The sequence below is a fragment of the Apteryx mantelli genome, chromosome 22 (assembly GCF_036417845.1).
Source record: "Apteryx mantelli isolate bAptMan1 chromosome 22, bAptMan1.hap1, whole genome shotgun sequence".
In the NCBI taxonomy this organism is placed as follows: Eukaryota; Metazoa; Chordata; class Aves; order Apterygiformes; family Apterygidae; genus Apteryx; species Apteryx mantelli.
Window position 1 is genome coordinate 8,776,106 of NC_089999.1, and position 18,851 is coordinate 8,794,956.

General features: G+C 44.0%; 1 protein-coding gene across 1 annotated transcript in view; it reads right to left on the reverse strand.

Moving 5' to 3' along the window:
- Positions 1-13,834, reverse strand: part of MYO1C (myosin IC) — a 56,611-nt gene extending 42,777 nt beyond the window's left edge. The window contains exon 1 of the mRNA XM_067309738.1: positions 13,709-13,834. Within this exon, the coding sequence (XP_067165839.1) occupies positions 13,709-13,834 (126 nt within the window). The remainder of the gene's footprint in view (positions 1-13,708) is intronic.
- Positions 13,835-18,851: the final 5,017 nt, after the last annotated feature.

The window sequence follows — 18,851 nt, forward strand, 5'->3', positions numbered from 1 at the left end:
GAGCAGTCTTCCTCTTTACAACTATCACGTCAAAGAAAACTTTTTCTTCTGGGCTGTGATCTTCAACTCAAACGAGAGATTGTGAAGGAATTCCCATAGCTCCTATACTCAGGTATAAACAGCTGTTGTGACAGTTGTGGAGGTCACACCAATATCAAAAATACCAACCGTTTTGCAGCATCCTGGCCTCCATCAGAAGGCGAGGACCAGCACCTCTAAGAATCAGAGATGGGAAAGGAGAAATGTCCAGTTGTGCGGATGCAGATAATGAGAACATTAGGAAAGGCAAGGCAGAAAAGTGAAAGGTAACTTTCTGCTTTGAGGACACCAGTGCGTAGATGGAAGTCCCTTCCACATAAGGCCACAGTCCGCTAGAATTGCAGACTTCACCAGTGGAATGACAGGGATTCAGAAATTTCATGGAAGCTGGGTATGCAAAATGCAGGCAGCAGCTTTAGTCCTGTTGCTCAAATTCTCTATTCCAACCGCTCCCAGATACTGCCAGGACAACATCATTTGCTATTGCAGCAACAACACGAACCCAGCCTTAGCCACTCTGCAGTAATGACAGGAGACTGCAAAAAACAGAGTTGATGCAGTGTGCATGGCAAGCCCTAGATTAATCCTGCTTCACTGAGGTCAGTTGGAGCTCTGCCATCAGCTTCAGTTGTGTAGACTATCCCTGTGATGGAAAAAAAAGGGTTAAACTTTTAAATGCAACTGAAGAGAAAGAGAAGCATGAAAACTTGCGGGTTCGTTTCAAAAGGAACAATCATTTGTATGGCTGAACTAGAAAAATAAAGGGACTCAGGGAAGTTCATCACTGTAAATTATTGATCCACTGCTTTCTAGGCATTGAAGCTGGTAATTAAACAAATGTTAAAAAGACACTTCATCAATTATAGAGGTGCCACTTTAAATTACACTTACTTCAGGATGAATAAAACACAGAGGTTAAATGCTATGGCTGCTTCTTCATACCAGCTTCTCTTTCAAAATCCTCAGCCACAACACTGGTTCCAATTCTCTCTTATCGCTGCTTCTGAACCGCATGCTCTTTGCACGTTATTAAGCCCGGTAAGAGGAAAGTGAGAGTCTTTGTTTCACCAATCTTTTTCACATAATGTCCAGAAAGCACATTCCCATGATCATGAGAGCATTTGGAGTTGGGACTAGTGGGATCCCCTCTCTGCTTAACAGGATTAGTTATATGGCCATAAGTCAAGGCCACAGCCTCTGTGGAAACTGCCCTCCCTCAAAAAAACAGACCAAAAAAAAAAGTTTGTTGACTCACAGGCAATTGTGAAATTCAAATATCTGTTAAATACTGGGCAGATATTTGATACTGGTAAGTCTTTCTTATGTTTTTCAGCAAATATATGCATGTACACACCCTCCACAACCAAAAATAACACTAGCAAGCTGCTTCTGGAGAAATAGGATGACATCAGAGATACCATTTTAGTAGAAGTCATAGCACAACCACCATGACTACCCAAATGTGATTAACTTACGGTAATTTTTTATATCAGGGTGCATGACTTATGGTGTTAAGCTTAAAATTATCCCAAATTCATGTGCTAATATTATATACATGTAAAAATATAGTCACTCTCTTTCATACTCATTTTGAAACTAAAATAGCATTCAAAAAAGAGCTTGGCCTTCTTGCATTTAGTGACACAGAGATACTCTAGAACCGCTATTATATCTCACAAATAGATTTCACTCCAGAAAAGCATTTACTGAAGGCTGAGATCATCAGTTGAGATAGGTCAGAGAGTATAAGTGCTCCAACTGAAGGACTGCATATGCAGCATAAGCAAACAGCTTAAAAGACACAAGGGGGGGGGGGGTGTGTATGCAAAAAACTGCCCAAACCCAGCAGGTGTGCACAGCTGGCATCCCTCACTGAGCAGGAGCAGCAGTGAAGCAATAGTGCTAGGAGGCAAGGACAGGAAAGCAGAAGCTGCTGGTGGAGTCAGAACGATCCCAGAAGTCAAAGAACTTGCGCTTGCCATGGTGAAATGGGGAAGAAGCGAAGGGATACCCAGGTGGGAGTTCAGTTCAGAGGGTAAAGAGAGATGCCGAGATGATGGACCGCAGGGATACGCTGTGGAAGTTGGAGGCTGCGGAAGAACATGTTATTAGTGGGAGATGAAGGCTGGACTGCAGGAAACAACAACAGCTCTTGGTAGGGGGAGAAGAGACTCAAGAGACAGAGCTGACTCTCCCTACCGCTCCCCAGCTAATGAGGCTGAAACGCAGGGAGAGCAAGCTCTCTTACGGGCCTGGGGCCAATTGCTCTATTAACTTTTCCTTGCCTCTTCTAAGGAGAGTTACACAATGCAGGGCTTTATGCATAAATGCTTGATGGCATCCTGTGTATGCAACAGCTCCTACCAGCAGGACAGTATTTGTGGGAAATGTTAGGAAGAGCGTCTAAGGGAGATAAAGCCTTTGAGTTGCAGACGAAGCTGCCAGTCCTCATTTCCAGCTTGTCAGAACAAGTCCTGCTTGAAGTCAGCAGGCTGGAATGAAGGGAATCTGGCATTCTTGCATGTATGTATGGTTCAGAGTCGGGGCTGACTTTAATCACACTTTCCACAATGGGAGGGGAGTGGGAGTGGCAAAATACAGTGAGCGATGGGCGTTATCTTCTGTATATTCACAAATTCCTCTGATTTGACTTTGTATTTCAAGCCTGACCTCCTTTCCTGCTTCCTATAGCCCCTAGAGGGGGAGTGGAAGGGGGGCACACAGCACTGGAATTTGAGACAGTCCTTTACATTCTCCGGATTCCTGGTGTCTGTGATAGGCAGCACAAAGGCAGCACACACTTGTCCAATGAGCCTACAAATTCCATGTTCTGGAGAACTACTGGGACAGCTGATGGGTCACAGGAGCAGCTATATGCAGGTATTACCCTTCCCTACGAAGCTGAGCCCCACTCCTCCAAAAGCCAACCTACTGCTGCCTCGGCTGCTCCCACTTGTCTGCTGGGCAGTAACCTGTGTGTGTAGTATACACATTTTCAAGTTGTTTCTTTTATTCCCTTTGGCCAGAATCTCTCTTTTCTGAGTGGAAGGGGAAAAAAACAACAACAAAAAAAACCCCAAACCCACAATAGAGCATCTATAAAAATATGGCCTTGCACTAGCAACTGCCAAGCTTCCTTAGCTTGTTATGAAGCCTCTTTAACCAGAGTGCTAGTATGGTACCTGCCTGCTACTGTGTTAACAGGACTTTAAAGAATTCCAGTTAAAATCACTTTTGGGTGCCTCCTACCCTTATAATGAGGCTGTAGTCCACTAAATCACGCGGAGCTTCAATTCCATCTAGAAATAGCTTCTTGAAAGTTTCTGTTGTGGGATGGTGTTCCCAATTTTGTTTACTTGAGTCCCACTACTGGTGGCAAGAGCAACAGCAGCCACAAACTGCACAGACCTGCACGTATGCCCAGAACGGGCACACGTCCACATCCAACCTCTCGCACGAAAGGTTTTGGCAGGAAAACGCATTCCTTCTCCCTTACCCTTGCTGCCTGCGTCGATCATAACGTCATGCTCAGATAGCACAACACAGTAACCTTGTGCCACTGCCCCGCACATATACCCTGCTAGAGTCCCACAGGGCCCAAAAGCTGCATGAACCTTTAAACCTGTTGAACAGCCAGGCAGAAGTGGGTGTCACTGTGTCCCCATCTTCCCTCCATGCAAGATCCCCATTACACTGACCCCCCAGTTGGTGGGCATTTACCTCCTTGCAGGAACTGCAGTGTTCCAGGAAGCAGCAGAGATCTCTCTGCTCCAGAGAGGGCAAAGAGCCGTCCGTGCCCAGCTGGTGTCCTCTGCTTGGGCCATGCTCCCCACTGGGAACCCGGCCACTCTGGGTGCTGCTTGGGCGAGAGGCAGCACCGACACGATTTTCTCCTGGCTCAGTGTCCAAGCATGATCACTCCTGGCTGCCTGCACCAGGGTTTATCAGCGTCTCTCTTCCTGGCCTGATACCATGTTAATGGGCAACCACAAGGCAGGCACTCCATGGGCAGGGTTACAGCACTGCTCTAAGTAGTAGTATAGCTTGGGAATCCCCATTACAGGAAACAGAGCTGGGATAGTCTATTTGTGAATCTTAATAAAGCCAACATTTAGAAGACAACTAATTATCATTTCTGTTCCAAACAGCTGGCCTGGCTCCATATCCACAGACTGGGAAATTTTAATGCCAGCCAGCCCACACACCAGGGCACAGAAGTCCCTCAGCACCACTGCAGAAGCTTCTAGCAACCTCAAACTTTTCCTCCCTACCATGGATTTCAGGGATCCAAAACCAGTAGCATAACAAGAGAGTGGCTGCACAAGCCGTCACCCCCACGGGGTGGAATTATGGACACTTCTCCAGGGTGAAGAGAGAGCACAGAAAGTGTCCTTTGAGGTGTCAGAGTGCAGTCCCAGGCTGCTCCGAGCTCACCTAAGCTGACCTTGCTGCATTGCAGCTCAGCCTCAGCCCCAGCCCCAGCCGGGCTTGTCCTGGCCTGCTCCCTCCTCTGTACCGTGACTGACATTTGTCCAGCTCTGTGGTAAGACAGTTCAGGGAACTAAAGAAGCAGAAAACGGGTGCTTTTTTTTTTTTTTTTTTTTTTTTCTCCTGGCTTGATCAGTGTTCTCCAAGCTTTCTTTCAGCTGGCTCACCAAAGGTTCAAATGGATGCTAGTGCTGGTACAAGGCAGGGAATGCTGAACTACAGCAACACCAATTTAAATAAGCTTATACTGACATGAAATTGCACCTTAAATATTGGGGGAATACATCCTCTGGGCAGACAAGTGCAAAAAGGTCATTTAGTTGAGAATGAAGCGGAGGAAGCTCAAAGATCCTCTGGCTGCTTGCTTAGTTCCCTACCCTTTACATATACACATGCTTCCAAATGAGTAAAACTCTGAGAGCTAATGCACATATATTATCACCACCAGCAGCCTCCAGGTTGAGCCCAGGAATGATGTTAGAGGTTATAGGACTGTCAGTCATAGCGTTCCACAATCAGGAAATCAGCAGTACAAGTTACCTACCCCCAAGCATGTGGGTATATATGTTACACCAGACTTGCCAACAGAAACACACCTGGCCAATACGTGGGCCTGTTACACAACAGGACCGTGAAGAACTTGTACTTTTTGGAACATGCCTCAGAAATGAGGGCTGATGATGCTGGACTCTGTTTGCAACCACAGAGGAGGGCAGGGAGGGGGGAGCTCACTTCACATGCTTGTCACTGCCAGTTACTGACCCAAATGGACTTTCCAATTCCCTATCAATCTGCAAATCTCAGTCCAGCCCACACTAAGCACCGACTGATTGATTTTTCACTCTGACAAGCCCTGTGTCACATTTGTGTTGATTAACCATTCAGTTCAGATAAGTGGTTTGCAATTAAGATCATTTAGTTTGGGCCAGGGAAAGCACAGCCTAACGGGCACCTCCAGAAGTTCAACACGGTGCTAGCAAAGCTAACCAGTGAAACTCACTGTTCAAAACAGAAGGCCGGGTACCAAGCTGACAGCCATTTCTAGACCATTATACTAGAATTTGCCTTTACAACCTATCTAAAACAAAATGCAAGATTTGTCACAACACAATGTTTCCTCTGACAGTAATGCCCTGCTTGTACAATGTTGAGAGATTTCTTTATGAACATGTGCACTCAACCTGCAGCAACATCCATCTTCTTCCACTCACCATTTTCAACTGATGGGGCAATGTGACCCTTTCACAGAAGCTGCCTATTTCTGATGGCAGACAATTAGTATTTCAGGCAAAAATGCATTTGATGACAAACAGCCAACTTAACTGAAGACTCTAGGAAAAAAAAGTAAACGGTCACATGAGTGCGGCTTTTGAGTTCCATGGACTTCAGCCTGGACATAGTTCACATTCCCATCCTACACCGAGCCACTTTCAGGAACTTTCCTTTCAGTGCAAGCTGAGCTAAGAAAGTTGTTTGGATAATAGTAGTTTCCAGGTAAACATATTCCAGACCTGAGATTGGAAGGAGCTCCCCTATATCCCCCCTTAGACACAGAACCATTACAGCAGGCACAGACTCTTGGCAGCTAATCAGGTTTCGGTTTAAGGGAGAAAGACCAAACACCCTTTCTCTCCACAAGTTTTTTTTACACATAGAACTTTGCATCTTTTGCAATATTTCCTCTTCACATGGTGCCCTCATGACCAAGCCGCCAGAACAGCACACCAGCCTTCACTCCCAGCACCATATACTCACTGTTCCAGTAACTCTCACCAATGCAGCAAAGAGGTCCCAAGGTGACCACTCTCTACAACAATCTCCAGGAAGGGCAACCCATCTCCGAGTTCTTTTCCTTCTTTGTTTTGCTCTCCTTTCCTTAATACTTCCTCATTGTATCAGACACAATTCTCTCAGATCAGATTAGTTTGCATTTAAGATGAGTAATGCCTAAAGTTTTGCCCAAATATACAGATGGCCTATAACCAAACCATGTATTCTTTAATCATGTAAAAAGATATTGTGCCTGCATCACTCATGCAGTCATGTGGTTTTTAAACGTTCTAGGGACTAACTCATCTGTTTTAAGAAACACCTCATAAAAGTGCCTAAATTATCCCTTCTTCATTATCCCAAACTGTTCCTAGCTTGGTTTCTCCACTCCCTGCATAAGCAATCTTGAGAGCACTATTTCTCCAGTGAATTCAGGAGTCATCTTGGTGATGTTAAAGGAGAATCTTGGATAATCTTAAAAAATATCTTTTTTAAGATAGCCAACATCTAAATGACAAAGACAGTGCTACTGCATCTCTGTACAGAAAAAGATTTCAAGTAATTTAAAGACACATTTCCTGCTGGAAACCGGAATCATAACTGCTGAAACCAAGCACTATCTGAAATAATAAGACAGCCAAGGTATATGCACAGGTCCCTAAACTATTTCATAAAGCAGAGCTTTAATTTTCTTCAGCTCTGCTAAATGGTCTGTGGATCCACTTCTTCAGGAGGTTGCAGAGACATACGTGAGGGCAAAATGAGATTGATCTGATCTATGTTACAGGCTGCAGCCAGCACAAAATAGGCAAATCCACCAAGGGTTATGAATATATGAAGATCCCTATCCAAGGAGCAGGGCCTAACCTGGATATGCGCAGACATACTTTGACTTCTCTGCCTCCGCTCTAGCTGAGCGGACACAAGCCAGCTTCCACCCGGACATCCTACACTGGTGACAGCACAGCTTTAAGCCCAAGGAAACACACCGGCGCTGTCAGCAACCCCAAACCCAGCTAGGACTCTCACAGCACTGCGCGGTTAGTTGTGTTAACTGGGTAACAAGGGAGAAATTCTGACGTGGTCAAATCAGTGGGGTCACCTAAAGGCATTCCTGTAGAAGAGCGTCTCAGAGCAATGTTTTCATAGATTTTAGGGGTGATGTAAAACCCCACCATGCTTGTTTAATCAGCTACGTATGTTCCAGCTTTGCTAAAGGCTCCATAAGCTGCTGTGTCCAGTTCCTATCCACCAGCTTTCCGGACAGAAGAGCAGCAGGATTAAAGTTAGAAATCATCTGTGTTCCCACAGGGCAATACTATCAGGCTCACAAAAACACACTCTGTGCTTCTCTGCAAAATTCGCTTTTGATTTTCTCCCCCAACTTTAAAAGCAACAAATCCAAGCACAAATAAAATGGGGTACTTTGGAAGTTACATATTTCACACTTGCCCTCATTTTCAGAGGAGCCCTTAATTTCTCCTTTCTGTGTTCAAATAAATCTGTGGCCAAGAAAGCTGTGGCATTAGGAGAAATTAGAAATATATATTTTTAATACACTATTCAGAATTAAGTGTTTGGTTTGCTTGAAAAATCTGATAGCTATCTTTCCCTCTTGTTTGAAAGGTGCAATGGATCACAAAAGTTCTTCATTATACATTATTATACTTTTCCAGCCATCATATAGCTCTGAATCTCCTATCCCAAGTTGCAATATATTTTAATTATGTGGTACTTAGTAGATCTGAAGGAAAAAGAACTGACTGTCAACTTCAGAAATGTATAAAGTCAAAAGGAAGATCTGAAATACCTTCAAAAGAACGTTACATCTTAACAGTCCAAGAACTCTTCCCACACTGCTCCTTCACATGCAAGTCAGGCACGCTTAGCTGCCCCCACTTCTGTTCCCACATGCACAAGCCTATTATATAGCATTGGATATACTTGGCTTTGTTTGTTCAGTACACTGAAAAACATCAGGTACACAAACCCAGGTTATAATAATAATGTTCATAGACGTAATGGGTGGATAGGAAAGCTACTTGTAAAATCTGTGAGAAAATAACATGCTAACACAAAATAGTAGGCAGTCAAAAAAGGCAAGAAACCTCTCCCAACTGAACTTCAGTGCTCGCTAAGGCAAAAGAATCACGAGCGCCAAGTCGGAGGCAGAGTTCCTGGCTTCCCAATGCAAAGGTGCGACTTTCCCTCGCAAGGTGCAGAAGCAGCAACTCTGAACTCCAAAATCCTGGGAGTATAAAACAACCTGCTGCTGCAAACAACAAGATGTGTGGACAGAGAACAAAGCTTTCTGGTCTCCAATTTGGAAGGATGAATGAAATTTCTTTTAAAAATATTACAATAACTTTGTACAATAAATCTTCTCTTTTGTTAAAGCTACCCCATTGGACATACCTGGCTTTGCTAAAAAGCTCCTGATAAAAACAGGAACTGCAGAAATACTACTTATAATGCAACATTGTGTAGTGTTGCAAATACATATCGGTTTTTGTTCTTTAAGAATGTTGATTATAGCGTGCTGTCTTGTAATGTGTGGAACTGCATGTTTAAGTTATTAAAGTTAGCAAACAAGTCTGGCTGTTGAAAGCCATTTCCCTGAGTAAACAATGACTCAGTGTGGACTGTATAATGTAGAAGTTATTAGTTACTCTTAGCAAGTTTTAAGAACCCAACAGGCAGCACTAAACAAAGACATATTTCAGAATGGAAAATAGTTTTCCTCCTACTTCTGCAGTTCCAGTTGTTCTATTTCAGTGGAATTTAATTTTTTAAAAAGTTAAACAGATCACTATCTCCTTATTATACAAATGGACATGGACTTTTCTGGACACCTCAGCCATGTATGATAATCAAAGTAAAAGAGCTGAATTTTTGCTCTTTTCTGTTCTCAATTTGTTGTTAAAATTCTGAAGTAAAGACGATACATTCTTGGACTCAAATATCCAAGTTAGACTAGAGAGCAGGTGGTAATGAAAACAGAGGTAAAGACAAACATGAAATATTGGGTATGTGGTAATGAAGAAAAAACGCAATCATAAACTCACAAAAGCCCTTTGACAAACGTCGCCCTCCAGCTGAACTAGAGCTGCTTCAGTAATGCTGCTCTTCATTAGCAAAATGGCCAAATACACTTGGTGATTGTCAGCTGGCATAAGGCACCACGGATCACTCTACTAATGAAATGTAATTTCACCTTCTAAGATGCAAAGGCTTCCCAAAGTCTCAAAATCTCACTAAAGGCTGTCTTCCAGTTACGAGTATGCACTATTGCAAAGAACAGGACAATGTCTCTATACCATCCTGAGGAGGAAGGAAACCTCTGGTCAGAGGCAAGAATACTACAACTAAACCCCGAATGTCAAACACCCATGGTAAATTTTTGCCAGAAAGGTGCCTCCAAAAAAAATACCGAAATCATAATTTTAAAGGCACAGCCTTTTAAAGTAGCTATAGCTTCCAAGGTGCAGTTTGCATCTAAATAGCAGGCTGAATGCTATCATAACTGTGTTTTTGTCTGCATGCATCTTTTTGCCTAACAATGATTTCAGAAAGCTCTTTTATGGAGAAAAAAAAAAAAATCTGTGGCAAAGGGGAGGTCTGGGGTGGAGTGTGAGTGAGAGAGATTCATAGACCATTTACTTCCTAGCTAGAGAGATTCACAGACCATCCACTTCCTAGCTAAAATAAGAACGCATTTTGACATAACATCCACATGCTTCGCCACCAGCAATTACACTGCCCATTTGGTAACAAAACTTTCCAGTAACTGCAGGCTGCTGCGTCTCCCAGCTCCAGGACTTCACTGTCTAGAAGGCAAATATTACAGCACTCCAAAGGCACTGCCAAGTGCTAAAACTCTGCGTTCATTTATTATCAGCTGATGAACTGAACTACAGGAAGGGTGGTGACCGAGTTGGACCAAGGTCAACGCACCAGTTAGAGAGCTGCAAGTGTCCCAGTGAAGAACAGCTCGCTGGTCATTCACATGTGATCAAGCTCTTTCCCAAAGAGAAAAGCTGCCAGGGAAAGCTGTCCATGTAAGCATGAGTGACACAGAAGTTCTAGATACTAATCATTATCATCTTCCAGTACAGGAACTTAATATAGGCCAGACTATGCTGAAGATATACATTAAACAGAAAAGGTATTGACCCTACTGTTCTAGGTATTGCAGAATAGCTAAATAATGCAGGGCAGGGCTCTAAAGGCTACAAGAGCTTTCTTTTCCCAGCAGAACATGACTCAGTTGTAATGAATTACTTGAGATTTGTCCCCTCAGAAGTTTCTGTCACAATAGATTTTCTTAGCATTTCACATTTACCTATAGCACTTGCTTCCATCTGTATTAATGCTTTCCGAGAAGAGCTGGCCGCCTGCCTCACTAATGCATCTATAAGGAATAAGCACAATAAAAGTGGCTCCCCCGGGCAGAAAAATAACAAGTGTTAACAACTTCACATAAAGACAACCCATACCAACCTCATCCACTAGAAAGGATGATAGGAGGTTAGATGTATGGTTTCTATCAAAGTCAGGGACAGTAATCCTAGTCAAAGCCAACCACACCACTCACAAGTTGATTATAAAGGCATGAGAGCTGTAACACAGTAAAAGCCTTAAGAGAAGACAAACACACGCTATAATTGCATGTTCACTTCATGCCAGCATAAGCCACTGCCGCTACCAAAAGAGCAGTTCCACTTGATCCCAGCCACTTCTTCCTGTGCCATAATGTGCGTCGTGCTGGCACAGACGTTCAGGTGCTCACACAGTGAACTGAACTGGGAAACTGCTCCAGACTAAAATTAACTACTCCTTTTGTTTGGTCAGTTTTAACTTGGATCAGTTCTGAAAAATTAACCACATCTGACTGTCATCCATACAGGTACGCCAAAGCATGTCACCACCTGGTTTCATGACAGCTGCACTTCAGCAACACGCGGATACAGCTCTACATATGGTTCTTCAGTTTATACGAAAGTTACAGTTAGTTACAGTTACGGTTTTGTTGCTAACAAAAGGCAGCAGGACACACTACCTTCAGGAAGTTCTGCTGCGCTTTGTTTGAAATTCTCTCCACCTCCTTTTCTGCAGCACCAGTAACACGCTGGGTTTTCCCAAACAGGAACTCGTCCTACAGACGATGTCAGGTGTCTGAGAGCACGCTGCGAACAGTACTCACTCGTTATTCTTTCAAACTTGGGGGCAAAGTGCTCTCGCCCAATCATCCTCCGCATCTTGCATACTGGAATTATTCAAAACTGCCAGGTGAGAGCACATGGGTGAGTGAAAGCACGCAGCAGCTATAGCTTGTACTTTGCTCTGTGACAGTGGCCAGCTACCACAGTTTTCTTCTGCGTTTTGGTGCAGGCTGTCCATTTTGACAGCGGAAGAGGAATTTGTCCTAGAAAGCGTACGGTTCCCAGCACAAAAAGGCAATACCACAATACAAATAATAAGCAATTCTTGATGTTTGAATACCACTAGAATAAGACTGAAATTATTTTACCTTTGCGTAAAGGCCTCCATATAGTTTGAGCTTATTCTTAGAAACACATGCCATATTTGATCTGTTATTAGCTTCCTAGGCCCTCAGTTTTTGCACGCCCATCCTCCACCGGACTTGGATCACATTAAAAAAAAAAAAGTCTACCCAGCTTGAACAATTTTGTTAGGATCTACATAATTTCTCACATATATTTTATTAATTCTTCAAAAAATACATCCTAAATCACAAGAGTCTGAAGCCACGAAAGTTTCTTCACTATTTGCTATGCAAAATACAACGAAGAACAGAAATTGCACACTCTGGAGTCCTGAGTCACACAGGATCTCTCACCTCCTTAGTGTATTATGATCCAGATATTAAAAAACAAACAAACAAAAAAAAACCAAAAAAAAGGATAGGACACCTATAGTCTGGCACCCCATTGGCCACAGAGTAGAAGACAAGATTTATATTTACACAGGCCCTCACAAAAACACATGCTTATAACCCAGTATCAAAACTGAAAATCATCAAATGTTGGAACAGTAGTTGCCATACTGGGGCCTACAGTAAAAACTAAGAACTCATCAGTTCTGTGTGCCTTAGGCAGTTTCTAAAACAGTTTTCAAAAGGTGTTGACAGCTGGTAATTATCTATTGCTCCAAAAGGAGATGAAAGAAACATGCTTCCCTTCCAAGCTACTCTCAGATGTGGTTCTTGCTTTCACAGCTTGTCCCACCAACCAAGCAAATTTTCTCATTTGCCACTTGCTAAAACTAGACAGCCGTCACCTACGAGAAGTTCTGGAGAAGCCTTCTGACTCTGGCAACAGTCTCGTGAAGGCTCAATACCACAGCGCTCTCTGTGTTGTACCTCGGAGTTATTTTCCTTCTGTAGTCCACCCCCTCCCCCCCCCCAAAAAAATACAAAGAAGAAGCTAAAACTGGGTTAAGACTTTGAAGATCCAAGTTACTAGAATAAGACATCCATTCAGCACAGAGTTGGATTCCTTCCCTAAATCACTGTCACTTGCCGCAGTTAATTCCAGGTACATTAGGAAGGGGGAAGACTGGCACAAAACTAGCACGACGCATGGGGACCCTCGGGTGGATACCCACCCTGTGGTCTAAGCTGGAGAAGTTATGGTGTTAGTCAACGTAGCCACCTACAAGAGAAGACTAGTAATACCGGCCTTATGAGGAGAGCGCTTTCAAGGCACCTGTACAACCGACAGCGAACAAGAGGAGAGAGTTACTCCCGCAGGCGCCCTTCCCACGGCAGAGCGTATCCCCAGCGGGCGCGCGACGGCACCAAACGCGTAAACCAAGCGGGACGCGCACAGAAAACGGACATTTAAGCGGCCAAGGCAGGACACACACACACACGCACACGCCGCCGCGGGCCGCGTTTCGGCCGGAGCAGCCCGCGCTCGCCCCGCTCCCAGCCGCGCCCGGGCCCGGCCGCTGCCAGGCGCGGCGGGCGGCAGCGCGGCCCGGCGGCGGCTCGCTGCCTTCGGGATCGAGGCAGGGAAGAGGGAAGAGTTCCCGGAGCGTGTTCTGCAGCGTTACGGAAGCGGGGAGGGGGGGACGGCACATTGCTGCGGGCTGCCGGAGACGTGCCGCGCCGCCGCCACGATGCCTGCTGCTCTGGAAGGGTCGTTTGCTTCTATGGGGGAAATCTAAGAGTTTCCGGGATCGCCGCTGGCTTCGGGGGCCGGCGGCGGCGCCGCTGCTGCTGCCCGAGCTCGCCGGGGCTCCCCGCTGCAGCCCCCCGCGGCCATGCGGCCGAGCGGGCGCCGCCGGGCGCGCACGGGGCGGCGGATCGCGGCCCCCGTCCTGTCCCGTCCTGTCCCGTCCCCTCCGCGGCCGGGGGCGGCCCGGCCCGGCGGCGCCCCCCGCTCACCTGCGCGCTCCGCGCCGCCGCTCCGCGCCGCTCGGGGCCCTGCGGCGGCTCCACGAGCGCCTCGGCGCCGAGTGCCCGCGGGAGCCCGCGCCGCGCCGCTAGTGAGCATGTCCGAGCGCCGGGCATGCGGAGTGCGGGCGCCGAGGCCGCGGCCCTGCCTCCGCCCTCACCTGCCGTCAGCGCCGCGGGGCGGGCCCGGCCCCGGCCCCGGCCCCGCTGCCCCCGCCCGGCCTCGCCGCACCCGCCCCCGCACCTGCCCCGCTGCCTCCCGGCCGCCTCCGGCGCGGCAGGCACGAAGCCCCACGCGCGGAGTTCATTGCTCGGCCCCCGCCTCGCCTCGCACGCTCGTTACTTAAAACTAGGGAGGCACCTGTCTCCTCCAGCCACGCAACAGATAAAGCGTGAACAGAGACGATGATTTTACCGTCCCCTCCCCACTGATGTTCCTTTGTGGGAGCCACCACGGGCGCATCTTTCTGACGAGGCCACAGGGTCAAGTTCAACTCTGGTGTGATTCCCCAAAGCCAGAGCGAACTCTGCCACCCCTCAACTCTGTGCAGCAATAAGCATCTTGGTTCATCTCCGAGGCACGTTAAGTATTGGTGGCAGTCTCACCAAGATCCACGGGAAATTCTGCTTCTCATTTGATTCTAACAGACCAAACCCGATGGAGCTGAAACAGTAAAGCTGTGTGCTTCCCATTCCTGCAGCACTTCAAAGTATTTTCAGCTATAAGTGTCTGTTTGTAGTAAAGCACAGTACATCACAAACTACTCTCCAGGCATTCCCGCAGCACCCACAGCTCTTGACAAATACCCTGTGCTATTCTCAAAGTAGCAAATTACAGTTTTATGTGCTGTTATTTAAAACTTTTTAATCAGAGAGCTTTTCTCTCTGCTGTCTCCCCCAGGATCCTGGCACATGCTATGCAGGGTAAGGTCTGAAAGAAGTTCCCTGGGGGAAAGACAATTCAGTCCAGCCAGTGTCCCCTACTGTCACTACAAGTCAGTCAATAACATTCCCCGACCACTTACTGGAAACCAAAGAATAGCAGAGTTGCTACTATCGCATCTTCTGACAAGGATTGTCTTGGATTTTTGGAAATAAAGGGGCTCTACCTAACAATTGTGTAATCCACACAGTAAATGTCTTAGCGAATTTTCAGATCAAGTTTCAGATTACTTACTAGAAAGACAATGCTAGGAAACTGGAGCAGCATGCACAGATGTGTACTTTAGCACATGACGGCTCTGCCCAGAGCAATTCTCTTACCAGAAGGAGGTATATTAAACACTTTTCAAGTACCTATGACAAAGAGATATAGACATAAATACACAGTCGCATTTAGGTATAAAATGATTGCTTAAGCAGCTTTAAAACCCACTGCATCTTTTTCAGCTGTGTATTAAGTACTAGTCTATACATGTTAGATGAGCAATTATGGAATGGGATGAGCTGTCAGTTTTCTTTAATGTGAGTTATTCACCTCTCAGTGTAATAAGCTGCATTATTAGCCATAATCAACAATCACATTTTCATATCCAGAAAATGAAGCCTTGACAACAAGGGAAGGAACACCACCTGTGACTTTTAAACATAAGAGGGATTTAAAGAGGTTTTTAAACTGTTCCTTCTCTTTAGACCCTTTTAATTAAAAATATACAAATCCCATTAGAAAATATTCTAAAGCAAAACACACAGAACCACCATTCATTCCAAGTCTTGAAAACTGAAATTATTCTTAGAAAAGCACTATGTCTTTCTGAACTATTTAACTCTGCCACGTCAAACTGGAAATAAACAGTTCACCCAGATTTTCCATTTATATGTTTACATACAAAATCCTGACCCTAAGTCGGTAAAACAGTCGCAACAGTACATGCAGTTCATCAAGATGGCAATAGTTCCTTTGATATGTTCTATCCCAAAACTTTTGATGCAAGAACTTCTGCATAACATCTAAAGCATGAATCCAATGACAACACAGACAATCACGATTAAAGAGGATCAAGGCACTCTTTTTCAAAGCTGCTTCCCTGCCTTTTTACTTCGAAGGTTCTTCCAAAATTCTGATACAGCCAATACTACTGGGCCATGGCACCAACTGCTGATCACGGCGACTGTAGTACAATGAAATAACTTACATGAAATACACTTTAATCATTCCCTAAGCTCCCAATCACTTAAAATTAAAATTCATTGCTACTAATTGCATTATAGTGAAAGAAAATTGTTTAAAACATGACTACAATCACGTCACTGACTAGTCTTACAGAAGCCTCCCCCTCCCCAAATTTCTCGACTCAGAACAACGGTTACTAAGTTAGTTATCTTGTAAATAAGACTACAGCAAGAGAGAAAGAGAGACCAATAAAAAACAGGCTTACAGTCTTGCGCTCTCCATTGCGACTGACCACACGGATGATTTCTCCTGTAGGAATACGTTCAATCTGCAATTCCATCTTTACAAGACTTAAGCTAGTAAATCTCTCTGTTTTTTACAGATAGTTCCAATTTCAAAGCACAGCAGCAGAATTCACAGAATAGTCTGGGAGAACCCTCCGACTACGTGCAATCTTTGGTTCAGAGCCCTGCTGCGAGAGGAAGAGATGAACCCCTGTATTTATACTAAGTGCAAGTGTGAGCTGGAACAACAATTAAGTTCAAGAACTAGTTTCCACTAGTTACAATGTGCCAAGACAGGTCCAAGAAACCTAAATTTATGTTTGTGTTTATTGCTGCAGACTTCTGCTGATGTTCCATTTTAGTCCCAGCAGACTTAGAAAAATCAAGCCGCTGCGGATGCCGTTTCATAGGTATTAGCACTACAGAACCATATGGTAGACTACAAATCTACCCAGAATTTTACGTAGAAAAGGTTCTTCATCTTGGACTCCAATATACTGGGTTTAAAGAGGCAGAGCAATAAAAAAATACCAATTGCTCACATGGTAACTACAGGAAGTTCTTCAAAGTACTGTAGAGATAAAATGCTTGAGTAACTAACCAGTTAAGAAAAAGGAAATTAACTTGCACTGTACAAGATTTCCTACCATGAACATGACAAAAAAAAGCTACTACATTTTTCTTATGGTTTTAGTAAATTCTTATTTTTTTGATTCTTCCTGCATCCCTGCATTTCCTCTTGTCAGTTTACACTCCTAGATCTCAAACTTCTTCTGCCTTCATTGTTTTCCTCCAGTGATTCTTCCAACCTGTGCGCCAAATACCCCCTAAAACAGGTTTGCTTGCTACTTTCTAGACTGCATATATGAGATGCTCTTTTTATTAACCACAAAGACCCTGTGACAGAAAGACGACAGTTCTACTACAATACAGGGAGGTGGGATGGAGATGGACACACACGTGTATATGATTTTTCTTAAGCTGAAGCTACTGAACAGGTTCAGTATAGTCCCCCCGAGTAGCTCAATTTCCAGAGTACCTATACACAATATACACTGCACAGATTCAGCAGGTGGAGCGTGCCTTCACCATGGCTGAACAAAGCAGCCACACAAAGTGTAACTTACTCTGCAGGACTGTATACTACAAAACTAATGTTTGAGCTTGTCTCTGAAGCAACAGAGTTAAAGAATAAGAGGATGAAATCAAGAAAGCTATACATGTAGACAACTGGCCGCAAAAACTTCCATCTTTCCACAAAATATTTCTTTCATTCTCTTTCAAGACTGGTATAAGGGAAAAAAAAGTAGATACAAGAAAACAAGAATATTACATGTTTAGAGCATGAGTTATAAAGTTGTTAATAATGCTGGTATTTACATAGTGGTAAGTACAAAGAACCCTCAGTGATCACATTCCAATAGTGAATTCCCTATATCCAAGGATAGAAAGGACCATCGGAAATATTCCTGGTAGTAATGCAGACTTCTCAAAAAAGACATCGTTTCCTCCCTCAAGGAAAACCTAATTCAAGCTTTGTTGGACTGGCCTTTCCACTGCAGTATATTAATTAAGGCAAGTTCATCCGAGTGTCACTTAGTGTCCAAGAGCAGAGAAGGAAGTAGTGGTAATAGAAACAATAGTCTTTATCAAAGTGTATTTTTAGGGTCTAGCAAACACGCAAGACATCTTAGAAATATTTCCTGTTTGCACATAGATAGTACAGCTCTGTGTAATGATACACTGCATATCCTGCAGTTAGCTAGGAATCAGAAATATCCTATATGGAAGTTAAATAAGGCTATATTGGCTAACATTCCTTGGTAGACATCTTTCCTATTTTAAAAAGAATCATGCAACAGCAGGGAATTATGACGAGTTACACTTAGATGGAAGTGAACTGATATGAAATTTATAATGAAACAAAAATATTAAAACTATGAAATATAGTGTAACAGCTCTTTCAAAAAGACAAGAAAATTTCAAGTCATGCAACCTATGAAAAAGTGAATTTGGAAGAACCTGCTTTTAAAAATAAAGAATGTAATTCAGATGGTTTAAGCATTTTTACAATGAAAATACCAAAACCTCCTCAATGGAGTGAAAACCTCAGTAAATGAGAAGGAAATTAGAAGTGCAATAGAGAAGAGAGAATGCTTTGGGAAAAGCAAATGTTAGTGAGCACCTCCTTCTTATTGTTTCCCCTGGCTAAGAACAACACTTCAATTTTCTTTTACTGTGTTACTGTCAGCTATCAATCATTCAGCTCCTCTCCGTCAGCCTCTTTCGCTGATCTCACCTCCAGCTAGAAACCAGTTGAAGTAGATACTGAAGCTAATTTTGAAGAGACTTGACAGTATACTAAACGAAATGAGGAAACAAACATGAGTTAGGTTCAACTTACTCTCATCAACAGATAGAATATTTTGCTCAGAATTCTGTTTCTCTGAAGAATCACAAACAATAGCTGTATCAGCATGAGACTGAGTCTAATATAGGATTAAAGATCACCTGTATTCACTGCCTCCCATTAAAGGGTCTTTTTTCATTCCATCTTTTTAGGTGTTACTGACAGAGTAAAATTAGTTTCCCAAATTAATGATTAGAACTGAAGAAGTCTAAGACACAGAAAATTTGTCTTACTAAATAAATAGGTCCCAAATTCATCAGAGAAGTTCCCAACATCTTATTCAAAATAGAAATACTGATAACAGAAGAGATTCTTCTATCATTGATG